The sequence below is a fragment of the Hyperolius riggenbachi genome, chromosome 3, assembly GCF_040937935.1.
Source record: "Hyperolius riggenbachi isolate aHypRig1 chromosome 3, aHypRig1.pri, whole genome shotgun sequence".
In the NCBI taxonomy this organism is placed as follows: Eukaryota; Metazoa; Chordata; class Amphibia; order Anura; family Hyperoliidae; genus Hyperolius; species Hyperolius riggenbachi.
The window spans coordinates 113,888,205-113,905,275 of record NC_090648.1 but is presented as its reverse complement, the minus strand read 5'-3'; the positions used below and the strand labels follow the sequence as shown (position 1 = coordinate 113,905,275).

The 17,071-nt window shown below is 43.3% G+C and overlaps 1 protein-coding gene across 2 annotated transcripts in view; it reads right to left on the bottom strand.

Moving 5' to 3' along the window:
- Positions 1–7,523: 7,523 nt before the first annotated feature.
- The window catches only part of TMEM230 (transmembrane protein 230), a 608,298-nt gene continuing 598,750 nt past the window's right edge, over positions 7,524–17,071 (bottom strand). For both annotated transcript variants that reach the window (XM_068274815.1, XM_068274813.1), the window contains exons 3-4: positions 11,265–11,387; positions 7,524–8,704 (exon numbers count right to left, since the gene is read on the bottom strand). In XM_068274815.1, the coding sequence (XP_068130916.1) occupies positions 8,564–8,704; positions 11,265–11,387 (264 nt within the window). In that variant the 3' untranslated portion in view covers positions 7,524–8,563. The remainder of the gene's footprint in view (positions 8,705–11,264; positions 11,388–17,071) is intronic.

The following is a 17,071-nucleotide window of genomic DNA, read 5'->3' as shown; positions in this document are numbered from 1 at the left end:
CTCCTGTTCCAGTAGACTTGCCACAACAGTATGATTTCTAAGAACATAATCCTGTTTAATCACAGTATCTGAATTATAATGTTCTTGTTATCACTCTCCCCTGCAGCTTTGTTATTTAATTACTATGACAGGATCTATGTGTGAAGTGTGTTGCAGAATAATTCTGCACGTCAACACACTGCCCATACAATTCTATGGCCCTGTTCACAGTACTGCGTTGTAATGGATAGCATTATTCTAACTCTGCATGCAGGGTCTACATCCAGTCTCTATTGCCCTTCACACACACATTAAAATACATGAGTTAGCAACTGACTACTGTTAACTTAGCCTTATGTTTGATAAACAAAGAAAACAGAAGAATTCTGAATGATAGCTGCACGGACTGTAAGCAATAGGCCTCTTTGTGAGCAAACGACTGCTTTTACCACTGTAACATGGAAGGAATGTGTATTATTACACAGATTACATGGAGACAAAAGTGGACTGGATAACCACATGAGAAATTAGGTGTCGAGAGACAGGTGTTTAATTAAATATTAACCACTTCAGCCTGCAGGTGTTTTCACCTTATGGACATGAGCAATTTTCACATTTCAATACTCCTCCCATTCATTCCCCAGTAACTTTATCACTACTTATCACACCTAAATGATCTATATCTGTTTTTTTGCCACAATTTAGGCTTTTTGGGCATGGTATTTTTTTTTTTAAGCAATTATTTTATTCTCTAGGTATCTTAAAAGGAAAATGAAAAAATACACTTTTCTCAACCCCTTCCACCAATCCTTCCTGCTTTGGGGGCCATCTGGAGTGCAGCACCCGGGTGAGAGCACAGACGTGATAGTCATGTCCGTGCAACTGTAGCAACTGCAGACATGACTATCGCCTCCATGCAGATCAAGTGGTTAAGGCAGATTATAATTTCACTTTAATTTGTTGTCATTCAGCTTCTGCAGTACTTTGCACTGAAAGCTCTAGTGCCAACATGAACACAACCAAGCTGTCAGCACCAGCCCAGCAGGAGATTCAAGGCAAATCCAAGCACTAGAGCAGGCATGGGCAAACTTGGCCCTCCAGCTGTTAAGGAACTACAAATCCCACAATGCATTTGCCTTTATGAGTCATGACTGTGGCTGTCAGACTCCTGCAATGCATTGTGGTACTTGCAGTTCCTCAACAGCTGGAGGGCCAAGTTTGCCCATGCCTGGACTAGAGAATTAGTCATCACAGTACCAAATCAGATTTCCCTTCCCAATTGCTCAGTTGTGACAGAGGGATTTCACTGGATGTTGTCATACAATATAATGTGCTTCGCAAAACCATGTACATTAGCTCCACTGGGGTTAAAGCACCACTATTAGAGTTTTGTTGTCTACCTTGACTCAATCTCCTTCCCAGTATTGATCATTTATTTTGCTAACCTGCCCTCTTCCAGGCACAACATATGTTCTTATATCTGTGTAGGCTTCAAGTATTCCTGAAGTGAGAAGTATATGGTGGCTGCTATACTCATTTCCTTTTAAACAATACCAGTTGCCCGCATCCTGCTGATCTCTTTGGCTGCAGTAGTGTCTGAATCACACACCTAAAACAACCATGCAGCTAATCCAGTCAGACTTCAGTCAGAAACAGCTGACCTGCATGCTCGTTCAGGGTCTATTTATAATCATAGGGTCTAGCATAATTATAGGCAAAGGATCGGCAGGGCAGCCAGGCAATTTGCATAGTTTAAAATATGTCAGCCTCCATATTCTAACATCAGGGCCCATATGCAATTCACTTTTTCTCCTTAGTTGGCTCCAAGTTGATATTTGTACACCTTTCAATAAAATTCCTTTAAAACTCACAGCAAGCAAGAAAATACACACAATAACTTCCATAATACTTTTTCTACGACTTTTGGCAATTTTTCAAATGGTAAAGCTTAAACATTATTTTAAGGAGAGATAAAACATTATCACCTCGGAGAAAACTTCAGAGAAAAAATGAATTGCATATGGGCCTAGATGTTCTTCCAATTGAATCCTCCAACTTTTGAGCCTAGCTGGTTTGACTCCTATTGACTTCTTGGCCTGTCCAACTCTTATCCAGCCTACTATTTGTGTCTGTCCATAGGGCTGACCTTGGTACCTTTCTGTCTTTAGCTGCATCTTCTTGTGGGTCTCTAAATATTTGCTGAAGTCATAATATGTCTTCCAGACAGAAAAATCAACTGTAGACATGATTTTGTCACTTTGCCAACTACAGAAACAAATGCCTTTTCATTGCCTTAATTGACCTTGCCAAAGCATTTGATATGGTCAGCAGGACGACGTTTCACAGATACTAAAACAAATAGGCTGCTCCCTGAAACTGCTGAGCATTAATATAAACTTCTGCGGGTTGCCAAGAAAACGCCAGAACTATTCAGCAAATGCCTGAGGATCAAGCAGGACTAAGATGTTCTTTGCCACGCTGCTATGCCATATGACTTTGGCTTTTTGTCTACTCCAAAGTTCTTATGGAAAGCAGTCCTATCTTGCCCATCTGAGAGCCACAAATGAAGTACTCATGGTTTATGCCAGAGACTGGTTTGGCAATGATGCAGCATGTACTGTACATAACAACCTCTCCTGATTCTGATGAACATTTTTTTACAGGCCTGCATTTAGGGTTGACCAGCAGTCATAAGATTCTTCATGGTTGACAATAAGGTTCTCCTGTGTTACAGTAACTGCCCCAGCATGTATAAGGCATTAGTGTACTGGCTGGGTTGTTATATATAATGGCCACAGGCCAAAAGACATCAAAGACAGTCTTCAGAGTGATTTTAGCCCTTAATATTGATCTTGGTATCAATTGCAAAAGTTTAATTCCACTTAACTTTACAAACAGTTATAAGTTTTGTCTAATTGAATGTCCAATTAGGGAAAAAAAATGTACAGTGTGTGGCCAGCTTAACCATTTCATCCCGTGGGATTTTTAACCTTATGGACGAGAGGAATTTTCCCATTCCAGCGCTCCTCCTGTTCATTCCCCAATAACTTTATCACCACTTATCACAACAAAATGATCTATACCTTGTTTTTTCCATCACCAATTAGGCTTTCTTTGGGTGGTACATTATGTTAAGAATTATTTTATTCTAAATGCATTTTAATGGGAAAAATTAAGAAAAGAATGGAAAAAAAAATATTTCTCAGTTTTCGGCCATTATAGTTTTAAAATACCACACGCTACCGTAATTAAAGCCCACACATTTTATTTGCCCATTTGTCCTGGTTATTGCAACGTTAAAATTATATCCCTAGTATAATGTATGGTGACAATATTTTATTTGGAAATAACAGGGCTGTGGAGTACAAAAATCTTCTGACTCCAACATTTATGAAACCACCAACTCCGACTCCAGGTACCCAAAATTGCTCTGACTCCTCAAATCCGACTCCACAGCCCTGGGAAAGAAAGGTACATTTTTTCAGTTTTACATCAATCGCTAATTTTTAGCCCGTAAATTTATAATAATATTGCTTTCTTGACATACATATTTTTTTTTATTCCCTAAAGTCTGTAGATGTAATTTTACTATTTGGCCACAAGATGTCCCCGCTGAGCAAAATACTATGTAGAGTACAAATACACTACATAGGAAACAATGTGTTACTAACATTGTTACTAGGGAAGTGATGCAGGATTCAATGGAAGCCTGCATCACCGGTGGGCTGCGGGAAGATTAATGAATGGGAACAAAGTTCCCATTCATAAATCTAATGATCAGGTGGCGGAAAGCATCGGCGGGAGGAAGCGCGGCGGCTCTATTAAAGAATAAACACTGTTTTTGAACAAAAACAGTGTTTATTTTCAACGGACATGTTCGGATTGGCACAGGGGACTTTTGCCCCTGCAGCCAATCCTCCCTACTACTAGCAACATCGCAATCACTGGCATTTGCCTGCACGATCGCATGCAAACACCCCCAAACTGCAGGGACGTGACTAGCGCCTCCCTGAGGCTGTAGCAGCTGCCGCTGCAGACGTTAGGCTCACATCCGTGCGGCATAAATGGTTAAAGGTCACCTGATGTGAGAGGGATATGGAGGCTGCCATATTTAATTCCTTTTCAACAATGCACATTGCCTGGCTGCCCTGCTGATCCTCTGCCACTAATACCTTTAGTCATAGACCCTAAAGAAGAATGCAGATCAGATGTTTCTGACTGCCGCATGCATTTTTCAGGTGGTGATTCAGACACTACTGATGATAAAAGGTTTTCAGGATGCCAGGCAACAGATATTTTTAAAAGGAAATAAATAGGGTGACCTCCTTATCGCTCTCCGGTCATTTGTCTTTTAAGCCTTTGCGTTGTTTTCCTGGGCAACTAGTTTATCTTCTCATATTAGTTAAATTTTTAATCAAAAAATAACCAAAACTGTCTGATTGCTTTACATAGTTTTGAACTGCTTGATGCAGTATAAAAGTCAAAGATGACTGTTGGCCATCCAAGCTGTATCTCAACTCCCCATCTCATTCAAAGCTGATTTGTCTCCCAACATCTAATCAGTCGTTTTTTGACAGCAAACTTCTCACGAATGCTGTTAAAAAATTCAGTCTTAAAATGAAGGCCTTAAACAGAAAATAAAAATATGAAGCTCAGTTTTATGTTCTATTTACCTTTAGTAAAACACATACAATTAGGGCCCTTCCACACTGCATCCGCTTCGATCCAATCTCCGAAATGCATTCATTTCACAACAGCATCATGATTAACAAAGTACTGTAAGTGTTGGGATCAGTGGTGGGATCAGTCTTTAACCCAGTTGCACACAGTGCCTGCTACAATTTTCCTGAGTTGAGGAAGCCTGAATTAGATCCCTCTGAGGGACAGTTATTGACATGACTATATGCACCACGTAAAGCACTGTGGAAGATGTCAACAGTAACTTACGAATAAAACCCCACAAAAATAGTAGTAATAAATACACAACATTAAAGAACAGCATTTATTCAAACTTAAACTAGCAGCATACATATGATATGTAAGAGTTGGACATAAATGATCATGCTTTCCCTGAACACATTTACATTTCTGAACTTTGGCATTTAAAGGGATACTGTAGGGGGGGTCGGGGGAAAATGAGCTGAACTTACCCGGAGCTTCTAATGGTCCCCCGCAGACATCCTGTGTTGGTGCAGCCACTCACCGATGCTCCGGCCCCGCCTCCGGTTCACTTCTGGAATTTCAGACTTTAAAGTCTGAAAACCACTGCGCCTGCACGCCCGTGTCCTCGCTCCCGCTGATGTCACCAGGAGTGTTCTGCGCAGACACAGACCATACTGGGCCTGCGCTGTGCGCTCTTGATGACATCAGCGGGATCGAGGACACGGCAACGCAGGCGCAGTGGTTTTCAGACTTTAAAGTCTGAAATTCCAGAAGTGAACCGGAGGCGGGGCCGGAGCATCGGTGAGTGGCTGCGCCAACACAGGATGTCTGCGTGGGACCGTTAGAAGCCCCGGGTAAGTTCAACTCATTTTCCCCTGACCCCCCTACAGTATCCCTTTAAGACTAGAGTGCAAATATACAGCAACAACAAATTGGTTTATGGATATGGACAGAACAGTTTCCATCCTATGTTAACTCTCATTCCTAGCCATTATGGGTGCCCATTAAATAATGTGGCTTTACTAGCTTGAGAAGTGACATGTTGGTGAATACTGGTTGGACTATACTCACCTGCACTGTGAATTCAGGTAGTACAATGGGGCTGAGTACCGTAATCAAAACCACTGCAAGGAAAACAGAAGCAAATCTGGCGTAAAATAGGTGTAGAGGTGGAGCAGTGAACAATCAGAATCCTTGATTTGGACATATGCCCCATTTGTTCACTGGTTCTGCTCCAGTTTTCCTTGTGCTGGTTTTGATAATTCTGCCCCACTAAACAGATCAGTGCACGTTGCAAGGACTAATGTAAAAAATTATTTCAGCTTATTTACTTTTTTTTTTTTTATATACATATAAAACACAGCCCATACACACTGCTACTGACAGAAATTGGGAGATAATTCCAAGGTCTATGGATGGGTCCAGTTCCTGAAAATGAATAATATAGCTCTTATCCTGTGCATATTATTACTCCTGCAGCAAAGCGGGATTCTCTGAACAGTCCAATGGCAACCGTGCTTCAAACAGAGTATAGAGAGGACTGTAACCACGGTTGCAAAGAAGAGAAATCTAGGCCTACCACCACTCATTGGCTGCAGATTTAAACTGAAAGATAACGTTTGAGAACTGGCTTGCAACAAGACTTGCATGCACCAATTTTATGACAAAAGTAGAATAGTGCTTTAAACTGAAAGCAGGTCCATCCTTAGCAAGTCATGTACCATAAATGCACTCCATTACTAGAGCACTGAATGCAAGATGATGGTACTGTATCAATACAAATAATTTTATGCTATTTAAATAGGAACTTTAATCACAGACTAAACTTCATTTCAAACAGGAGCTCATACCCCCTTGCCATGGGGGCGGGGGTCTGTATGGCTGATATTGTGGTGAAACCCCTCCCACAATGTGATGTAAGGACATTTTGTGGTCTGTGAGTCAGTCTCATTGCAATGTGGGAAATAACAGCTTTTTCCAACTGCCAAGCAAGCAATATCTCCCTGTGCACATAGAACTCTCAGTAGTGAACATTCCGTAGAGATCACCTGGCAGATCTAAAGATGTCACCACCAGTGATAAATTTCAGAATGTAAATCAGGTAGCGGAAAGATTTTACAATGGGCAAACACTGACTAAATAATTTATAAATGAATATTGTAAACAATAATATTTATTCATTATGTTATTTTCACTACAGTGCCAATAATTAAACTGAATGACCACTGTCATGTTTTAGTGGAATTTACAGCTGAGGAAACGTAGAAGGGCTAATTTATTACGAATAGGAAAACCAGAGCAACATTGGGGTAGTTTCCCAGAACAACCAATAAGGTTCCAGCTATTGAATGCAAGCAGGATTATGATTGGTTGCTTGACTGTTAATCAGCCCTATTATGGTAAAACCATTACACTCCATACACTGCAACATAATGGAATTCAGTGAGTTTCTAAATGCAAATAATTCATTAAAAAAAAATAAAAGAACAATGTGCACCTGAGACGTTACAAACACAAGGATTTACAGTTATGTGGGGCTTCTCCCAGCCCCCCCCCTCCCCCCGTACTCCATGGGCCCCTTTGGGCCATGTCTGGTCCCGTCCATTCTCCTGCAGTTGGCTCCAGTAAAGTCCCTGAGTGAGTCAGTCGGTGACACCTGCGCATGTGTGGTGCTGGCTGCGTGCCTACTTGGTCATGCTCCTGTGACATTACAAGCCTTAAAGAGGAACTCCAGTGAAAATGTAATAACATTTTTTACAATAATTATGTATAAATGATTTAGTCAGTGTTTGCCCATTGTAAAATATTTCCTCTCCCTGATTTACATTCTGACATTTATGGTGACATTTTTACTGCTGGCAGGTGATGTCATTGGAAGGAGATGCGGCTTGCTTTTTTTTTTTTTTTTTTTTTTTGGGGCAGTTGAAAACTTCCCATAATGCAACAAGGCTCCCACAGTGTGATGTCAGAACCATGGTCCTGACATTACACTGTGGGAGGGGTTTCACCACAATATCAGCCATACAGAGCCCCCTGATTATCCATTTGTGAAAGGAAAAGATTTCTCATGGGAAAGGGGGTGTCAGCTATTGATTGAGATGAAGTTAAATTCTTAGTTACGGTTTCTCTTTAACTAACTGCACAGAATGCTCCTGGCCACGGGATCGCAACCAAGGAAGCACGCATGCGCAGTAGTCCCCGGGGCTAAATGCGGGAGAAAGGATGGGAGCAGACGCACACTGAAGAAGGCCACAGACAACGGGGGCTGGAGGAAGCCTCAGGTATTTACATACACCCTTATGTTTGTATTGTCTCATGCCAACAGTACAATTTACTATGTCCATTGAGACTGCTTATCAAAGTAATGAAAACCATTTGTTACAAATCTGTTCTCACTCACAATAGGATTTACAGGTTTGTATGCATCATTTACCCAAGCAGTCTTTTTCTCAACAAAGATTTGTTTATACATTTATCAAGTGTAAATTTACATAGTCCTTTTAGTGAAGAATTTAAATATGATCTGGTAAAACGGAGGTGTTGGCACCATCAGCCAAATGTCTACTGTTCGTATCCTGCATACATAATTGAAGCCTCAGCTAGAATCTCATCACCTCCATTTGTTTTATGGTCAATCTTAAAAAATAATAATTGCTAGATTGCTTGCTTTGCCACTACGGTATCTCTTCAAAGGGGGATGCTCTTACCAGAACACATAATTAGCAATACAAGAAGGGCATTTGCTTTGTGACAAACATCTGTGAAACAATCTAATACATTTTCCAATAGCCCGGCTACGATAAAGCCTCTGTACTGTATATACACGGATCGGTTGGTCATAGTCTCCTGCTTGTCCTATAGACCTGCTGGCTTCAAGCGAAGCACAATCTAGAGCACTCCTCTTCTCATCACCTGTAACGATTCAGTCGTCAAAGTCCGGAATGTCATCATAAGAGTAACCTCGGTAACCTTTAGAAGCATAGTAAGCGATGCGGAGGTGATAGAATCCAGGTAAGAAGACCAGAATCCCAATGATCAGGACAGGTATGGCCCGTTCATTGCCCTAAAATAACAATAAGTAAAATAAAAACACAATTACAGATTCTCCATTCCTATCACCAGTATCAAATGTAGAAACGCCATTAATCCCCTTGGTGTTCTGATTCTTTCCAGATTTTAGGGTCTAAAAGCAGTGCAATTTTTTTTCACCCTTTCAGACCCTAAAACCTGGAAAAAAATTATGCTGCCAGGGAGATCTGCAGCAGCCCAGCAATCACTCACCTCCCTGGCTCCAGCGCTGCAGTTAGGCCTCCATCCTCCGGGTGGCGCTGCAACTGTAAAGTGAAATTGCCGGCTGTCGTCATAACGACAGCCGGCAATCTCACCAGCCTGGAAGCAGAGCCTCAGAGTAGAGGAAGAAGAATGGCGGCCGACGTCGGGATCCCCCGGGAGGTATGTAAAATCGCCCACTGCGCGCTATACTCTGCACACAGCCTCGCCCCGACCCTAGCTCGGGAATACCGCCAAGGAGGTTAAAGTGAGTGTAAAGGCAGAAGAAAAAAAGTCAGATACTTACCTATAGACAGAGAAGGCGCTGGGTCCTATAGAGCCTTCCCTGTCTCCTCTCCCCTAGTTTCAGTGTGGTTCCGCCCGTTGCGTGTACTTGACCAATGTGTCGAATACACGCCTGTGCTCTCTAAGCCCTTTGGAAGCACTCGTGCATGCGCAGTACAGAGCCGCCTGTCTTCAGAAGCACTCGGGGACATGAGTGCTTCCGTAGTTGCCCGAGGTGGCAAATTAACCACTTAAGTACCAGTGGTCTCTGCCCCCTTAAGGACCACAGACCGCTGGTACAAAAAGCAGCAGAATAATTACAAATACAGACGAATCACTGAACATACCCGCTGCAATCGACGTCCACCTCAGCCGCCCACTCTGCCTTCTATGACAGCAGAGTTCCTGTGAGCCGGGCAGGAACTACTTACATTGGCTTCTGACCCTGCCTATCAATGTAAGCCAATGGGAGTTGCTTATGTTGACAGACAGGGTCAGGAGCCAATGAAATCAGCTCCTGACCCGCTCACAGGTCTCTGCCGTTATAGAGATGGCAGAGCGAGTGAGCTGCGGCAGGGAGACAGCGGTGAGATTGTCGGGTGCGACGAAAGCGGCGAGAACGCGCATCGTCCATGTATTGAAATCTATGCCCTGGCAGCCATCAAAACAGGGCATAGATTTCAATTAGCACGGTCCTTAAAGTGAACCTCCAGGCTAAAAATCTACTCAGCAGAACTGAAAAGGCTTAGTGTTTCTTTAACAGTTTCACAGCATCAGAACTTTGTTTTTCTTACCAAAGCATCATTTTTAGCTAAGCTCCACCCATCAAAGAAAAAAAGCCCGCGCTTTTTTTCCCTGATGCTGTGCAGAGCATGATGGGATTTTCTATGTTATTATTCACGTTGCCTAGCAACTGGGAGAGGTGCTCAGGACACAGGACAGTTGGAACTGTGTCTCGTGCTCCCTGTCACCTCCTCTCAACCAAAAAGATGGCTGCCATCATGAAATCAAACATTTGCCTGTTCTTTTAAAACAGGGTGGGTAAGAGATACCACCTATCTATTTTAATTAACATAACTAATGTAACTTAATGACAGTATGTTTGTTTAGACTGAAGTTCCTCTTTAAGTAGTTAAACAGGGGTAACGGCGCTAGAATGAGGGGTACAAAAGAGGACAGGGAAGGATCCAGAGCCTTCCCTCCCTATAGGTATCTAACTTTTTTTTGTTTGGCTTTACACTCACTTTAAATACTTAAGTGGTTTTACTAAGAAAAAAAAAAAAAGTATAAGCTATAAGATTTGAAGAAAAAAAATGGACTGGTGTATTTTTAAAGAGAACCTGAGGTGGTATTTAATTATGTTACTGGGGCACAGAGGCTGGTTGACCACACTAAGACCAGCCTCTGTTGCCCCATGGTGTGCCTCCATGTCCCCCCTACGCGCCGCTATACCCCCGCAGTGCTGGCGACACGCAGCGCGTCGCCAGCACAATGTTTACCTCTGCGCTGTCAGTCAGCGCCGCTCCCCCGCATCGGCGCTACCCACCCGCGTCACTTCCCTACTATCAGCGGGAGGGAAAATGACACGGGCGGGTAGCGCCGATGCGGAGGAGTCGGGGGAGCGGCGCTGACAGAGCTTAGGTAAACATTGTGCTGGCGACACGCTGCATGTCGTCAGCACTACGGGGGTATAGCGGCGCGCAAGGGGGACATGGAGGCACACCATGGGGCAACAGAGGCTACTGTTAGTGTGCACAACCAGCCTCTGTGCCCCACTAACATAATGAAATCCCACCTCGGGTTCTCTTTAAAGTGATCATTGCAATTTTATCAGGCAGTAAGGGCTGTTTCACACCAAAAGTGCTTTTAAAGAGCTTTTCTGACAAGCAATGCTTTCCGGTGTCAGGAATCGGTGTCTGCGGTGTATGGGCAGCTTACAGATCTCTCTCCAATCAGATTTGATCAAAAAGAAATCTGCTCCTTGGTCGGTCTGCCCATCATCGATAGAAAAGGCTAGTATAGCTGCATGTTAACAAAAACAGCAATAAAGAAAAGGATAAATAGCATACCCCACTGCTAATATGTCCAGTTATAAGGAGGGCACCGATCACAATCAGCAGAGTGCCTATCAAGAACAGCACAGTGGCCAGTGCAATAGCTTTGTATGGGATCTTCGGGGGGCTCCTCTTGAACTGGAAAGATAATAGCAAACATATATATAAGATTTTTAATATGGATAGACTGATAAGGATAGAGACATACTCATATTATACACAGTATGTAAACCATCAAATCAAATCATTGGATTAAATACTCTTGTAAGTTTCATGGGTGTATCAGAAGGAAATATACTCATAAATAATACTGTGATCATATAAGGAGACATTCTGGGTATCTTTAGCACCAAGCTGTATACAGTTAACTTGGCTTTCTAAAAATATAAAGCTAAAATTAACATCCCTGACGGTAATAATAATCCAGCGGGTTGGGGTAGCCGACAGGTAGGTTACGGCACAGATACTAACGTCCCCTGATCTCCACGGCATCCGGGAAGTCTCCTCCATGTCCGCTGATGCTCTCAATCCTTCAGGTGAGAGCGCCGCTTGTCACGTGACGAAAGACAGCGAACTCACCATAGGAATAGAGTGCCACCTAGAGGACAGGAGGAAAACATGCAGTGATGGATCCCAGAGAAGTGAGTTCTCTGCAGGAGTGGCAGGAAATCTCCCTGGGGTATGAATTTCTCCAGATTTTAGGGTCGAAGAGCGAAAAAAAAAAACCAACGTACCGCTTTTAGACCCCAAAATCCAGAAGAATTGCCAAGAAGGTGAACCCGAGGTGATAATAATCTCATGAGATAAAGAACTGTATCTATCCTCCTACTCCTAATAATGACCGTTTTAGATATCCGAGGGTTTTATGTTATGTTTAAACATATGCAAAGTAGATTTCAAGTTTTATTGTCTCTGCTCAATGGCAGTCTATTAAAGCAGACCTGAACTCAGAACTTCCTCTCTGCTCTATAAGATAAACAACAGCTTTATAACCTTTAAAGAAAATCATTTCTTTGTTACAGCTGATACAAATCCTAAAATAAATCTCCAGTATTTCTGCTTCCTGCTTTTATGGAAGCAGACATATTGTTAACATCCTGTGCTTTCAAATGAGCTTCTCTGCCGTGGCAGTCAGGTGACAGAGGGGAGAGATCAAATTACAACTTGTGCTTAGTCACACGAGGGGGAATAAGACAGGCTAAACTCTCTAAATATATCCAGGGTGCATTTCTCTAAGTTTTCCTTCTGTCCTGTGCAAGAGTTCTGGTCCACTTTAAGTGTCAAATACATTAATTATTGACCTTTTGTTTATCTATTCCCTGCAGTCAGAAGCTGTTTTCTGCTAGGAAAGAGTTTTATGGCTGTAATTCCTTTTCTGTGGGGGTTACGCAATAATTCGGCAAGGGTCTGAAAAGACAGAAACTATGACTTGCATGCCTGAAGATTAACTCTTTTAGGCATAAAAAGAAGAAAAAATACAGCCAAGTTATTTATGTGCTTGGCACTGTACATACGTTTATTTCATCAAGTCACCACAGGTACACTTTGAAAATTACTTACAAAATGATCTTTATAGAGATGCTTGTTATTTAGAAATTACAGTGGTGATGAATGTTATATACTGTAGAGCTTTTAATTTAAAGCAGACTCTTGCACAGCACACAATAAAAAGTCTTCTTAGTTGCTAAGAAATACACTGCTGCTTGTTGTGTGTGTGTTTTGGGAAATTAGGATAATTAGCTGTTATCAGCAAGTGTGAATCAGGGCTGTGAGCTGTGCCATGGCTCTGTGATAATAAGTAAACACTGAAGCTTAACCCTTTCTGTGCTCCCAGGCATGTGCAGGTTTTCTCCTAAAAGTTATCATGCAGTGATGCATCTTTAAAAGCAGAGAGGGAGTTCTGAGTTTAGTTCCAATGTAAGTAAAGTAATCTTTTAACCTTCAATAATTAAAAATTCATTTTAAACACATCATAGCAGACTAATAAGCCGAGGCTTGTTTCCCTGCATTATAAGCCATTTAGTTTGCTCTATTGACTTCATCTGTCATTTTACAGCAACATTCCAAACCTCACCAATGGTGGCCACACACTTGAAGTCAGGCCCCTCTATCTTCTACTGCCTCTCAAACCTTTTCCAAGTTCATGACATGACAAATGAATAGTCTTTGATTATTTCTTGATTTTTTTTTTTTTTTTTTTTATTCATTTTTTCCCCAGAAAGTGATACCTAAATACCCTTAAAAGGACTTACGAGGCCAAGATTTTAGGAAAAAAAATAAAAAAAGTTAGCTACCTGCGTCAGCTTGTCAGGCACGGAGGACTCCGTCCGCGCCCTCCGTGCCGTTCCGCCGGGTCCCCGCCGCTCAGTAGCCCCCCGAACGGTCCCAACCCCAGTAGCGTGGATCGGGGGGTTGGCCTTAGAGCTGCGCAGCCGCACTCGCGGCTATGCGTACTGCGCAGCCGCGGCCAGCTCCGGCCGCCATCTTTGTACAGGTTGGAGAGCCCGACCCGGGCCGCACGGTCGGGGACCGTTCGGGGAGCTACTGAGCGGCGGGGATCCGGCGGAACGGCACGGAGGGCGTCCTCCGTGCCTGACAAGCTGACGCAGGTAGCTACCGTATTTTTCGGACTATAAGACGCACCTGACCATAAGACGCACCTAGATTTAGAGGCCAAAAACCAGGGGAAAAAATATATACTCAACCTGGTGCCTCCATGATGCAGGGGTGTCTTGTGAATCTTCTCCCCCTATTCCCCCCCAATTATTATGCCTCCCCATGTACTATTTGTGGTGTTCTTGTGCCTTATATGTCCCCCTTATGCCTCCCTTGTAACTTTTGTGTCCTCCTCTGTCTACTTGTGTCCCTCTCTGTCAGTCTTGTGTCATCCTTGTGTCCCCAATGTCGTCCTCCTCCCCCTTTTGTCATCCATGTGTTCTCTTAGTGTCCCCCTTATGTCATCTTGTGTCCCTCTTGAGCCATCCTCTGTCCCTCTTGTGTTATCCTCTGTCCCTCTTGTGTCTCCCTCTGTCCCCACCTTGTGACCTCCTTTGTCATCATTTGTCCCTATTGTTTCCTCCTAGGAGACTGGCAATATCGCCCTTTGGGATCCCCTAATGATTAATGTGCTGAGCTCAGCTCCTTCCTCCCCAAAACCTGACAGAGAGCGCCTGAACACTGTGGCTGGCTGTCTCCACATCCCCCGTCTACCAGCCACCATCCCCCTGCCTAATTCTGCCGCTAACCTGCACACCAATCCGGACCGATACTGCGGCTGTTAACTGGACCCTCTGGCACGACCCTCGGATACCGCAGCCTGTATGCTCCAAGGAATGGCTTCTGACGCGGGATACCAGGCATGACATCGGAAAGATGGCAAAGCAAGTGTGAGTGTTTCATCCTCCTCCTCCAGCCCATGTTCTCCAGTGCCCATATGCATAAGCAGCCGCATCGCCCGTCATTAGGATGTCACCGCCGAGATATGCACCAATCAGGCAGGGGGCGCTGGCCCCAACCGCCAATCACAACGCTCAATGCTCCTTGCTCCTATGCTAATAGGAAGCGCTGGTCTCGCGGGCGGGATGAAGACTTCATAATTGTGACCAATCACTGCACTCCGGGAGCAAGGAGCAGTGAGCGTTGTGATTGGTGGTTGGGGCCAGCGCCCCCTGCCTGATCGGTGCATATCTCGGCGGCGACTTTCTAATAACGGGCGATGCGGCTGCTTATGTGTATATGGACACTGGAGAACACGGGGCAGAGGAGGAGGATGAAACGAGTGCGTACACACACTCTTGCTTTGCCGTCTTTCTCGATGTCATGCCTGATATCCACCGGTCAGAAGCCAGTCCTTGGAGCATCCATCCCACCCCGGAGTGCAGTGATTGGTCACAAAGAAGAAGTCTTCATCCCGCCCGCGAGACCAGCGCTTCCTATTAGCATAGGAGCAAGGAGCATTGAGCGTTGTGATTGGCTGTTGGGGCCAGCGCCCCCTGCTTGATTGGTGCATATCTCGGAGGTGACATCCTAATGACAGGCGCTTCGGCTGCTTATGCGTAAGGACACTGGACAACATGGGCTGGAGGAGGAAAACATGGACACTTTCTCACTCTTGCTTTGCTGACGTGCATGTGCACTCTTGCTCTGCCACCTAATTAGTGCTTGTCACAGCGTCAGGAACAGTATGTATGGACACGGGGGACACAGAATAAAGAACAGGGGGAAGAGGCACAGGTTACATTCGGACTATAAGACGCATTGACTTTTCCCCCCCACTTTTCGGGAAGAAAAAGTGCGTCTTATAGTCCGAAAAATACGGTAACTTTTTATATTTTTTTTCTAAATTCTTGGCCTCGTAAGTCCTTTAAAGGGACTCTGTAACAAAAATGTCATTGTGTTTTCTACCATCCTACAGGTTCCTAAACCTATTATAATGTGCTTTGGCTTACTGCAGCACTTTCTACCATCATTATCTCTGTAATAAATCAGCTTATCTTTCCCCTGTCGGACTTGTCCTCCTGTGTCTGGAAGGCTGCCAACTCTTCAGTGTGATCTGCTATGCATGCCCCCTCTATGCACACTCCCCTGTGTGTGTGTGTTATTTACATAAGCCAGCTTTTCTCTGCTCTCTTATCTTTTACAAGCTGGATAAATCCTCTGTTCACATACTGATGAGTCACATACTGCATAATTACAGACAACCGGGCAGAGCTGTCTGCAAGAGTAAACAAACAATCAGCTTATAACTCTTCAGTGAGTTGCAGAGGGAAAGAAACACACAAATGATCTCTTGAGATTCAGAAGGAAGGGTGTATACAGCCTGATTGTGTATGGATGTATTTTCTATATGTGGACATACTGTACATCAACCTAGTTCCTGTTTTGGTGGCCATTTTGTTTGTTTACAAACAAACTTTTTAAAACTGTTTTTGACTACTTTTAATGCGGCGGGGAGCGGCGAAATTGTGACAGAGGGTAATAGGAGATGTCCCCTAACACACTGGTATGTTTACTTTTGTGTGATTTTAACAATACAGATTCTCTTTAAAGAGACACTGAAGCGAAAAAAAATATATGATATAATGAATTGGTTGTGTACTATGAATAATTACTAGAAGATTAGCAGCAAAGAAAATATTCTCATATTTTTATTTTCAGGTATATAGTGTTTTTTCTAACATTGCATTATTCTATAATATGTGCAGATTACACAACACTCAGCATTCAAAATGAGTCTTTCAGAGCAGTCTGTGAAGTAATGAACTCTCCTCTAGCAGAGGAAAAGTAAACAGTTCACTTACAGTTGAGATAATAAAAGTCAGATAACAGCCCTCTCCACGACTAAGTTAGTCGGAGAGCTTAATAGCTTTTTTGCATAGAGATAACAACTGGAGTTTCTCAACTCTTCCTGTACTGGAAACAATTAGACTGATGTATCTGATCTTAGCTGTACTACACATACAAATCATAAGATCATCATTTTTTTTTCGCTTCAGTGTCTCTTTAAAGAATGGTAAGAATAGTGAGCATATGATGCCACCTAGTGGCAATACCACAATTATACAGGTAAAATGACTACCGTACATACTGTAATGCGTTCAAGCTCACACTCATGTGACAATGTCAAAAGCCCCCTCTACACCATGGAATGCCACATGCGATCGATTAAATCCGACTGGATCGATTAAATCAGACATGTCCAATCGGGATTCGAACGGTAGTGTGGTCGATTTTGCATTGATAACTATGCAAAATTGATCACACTACCGATCGAATCTCGATTGGCCATGTCTGATTTAATCGATCCAATCGAATTCGATCGA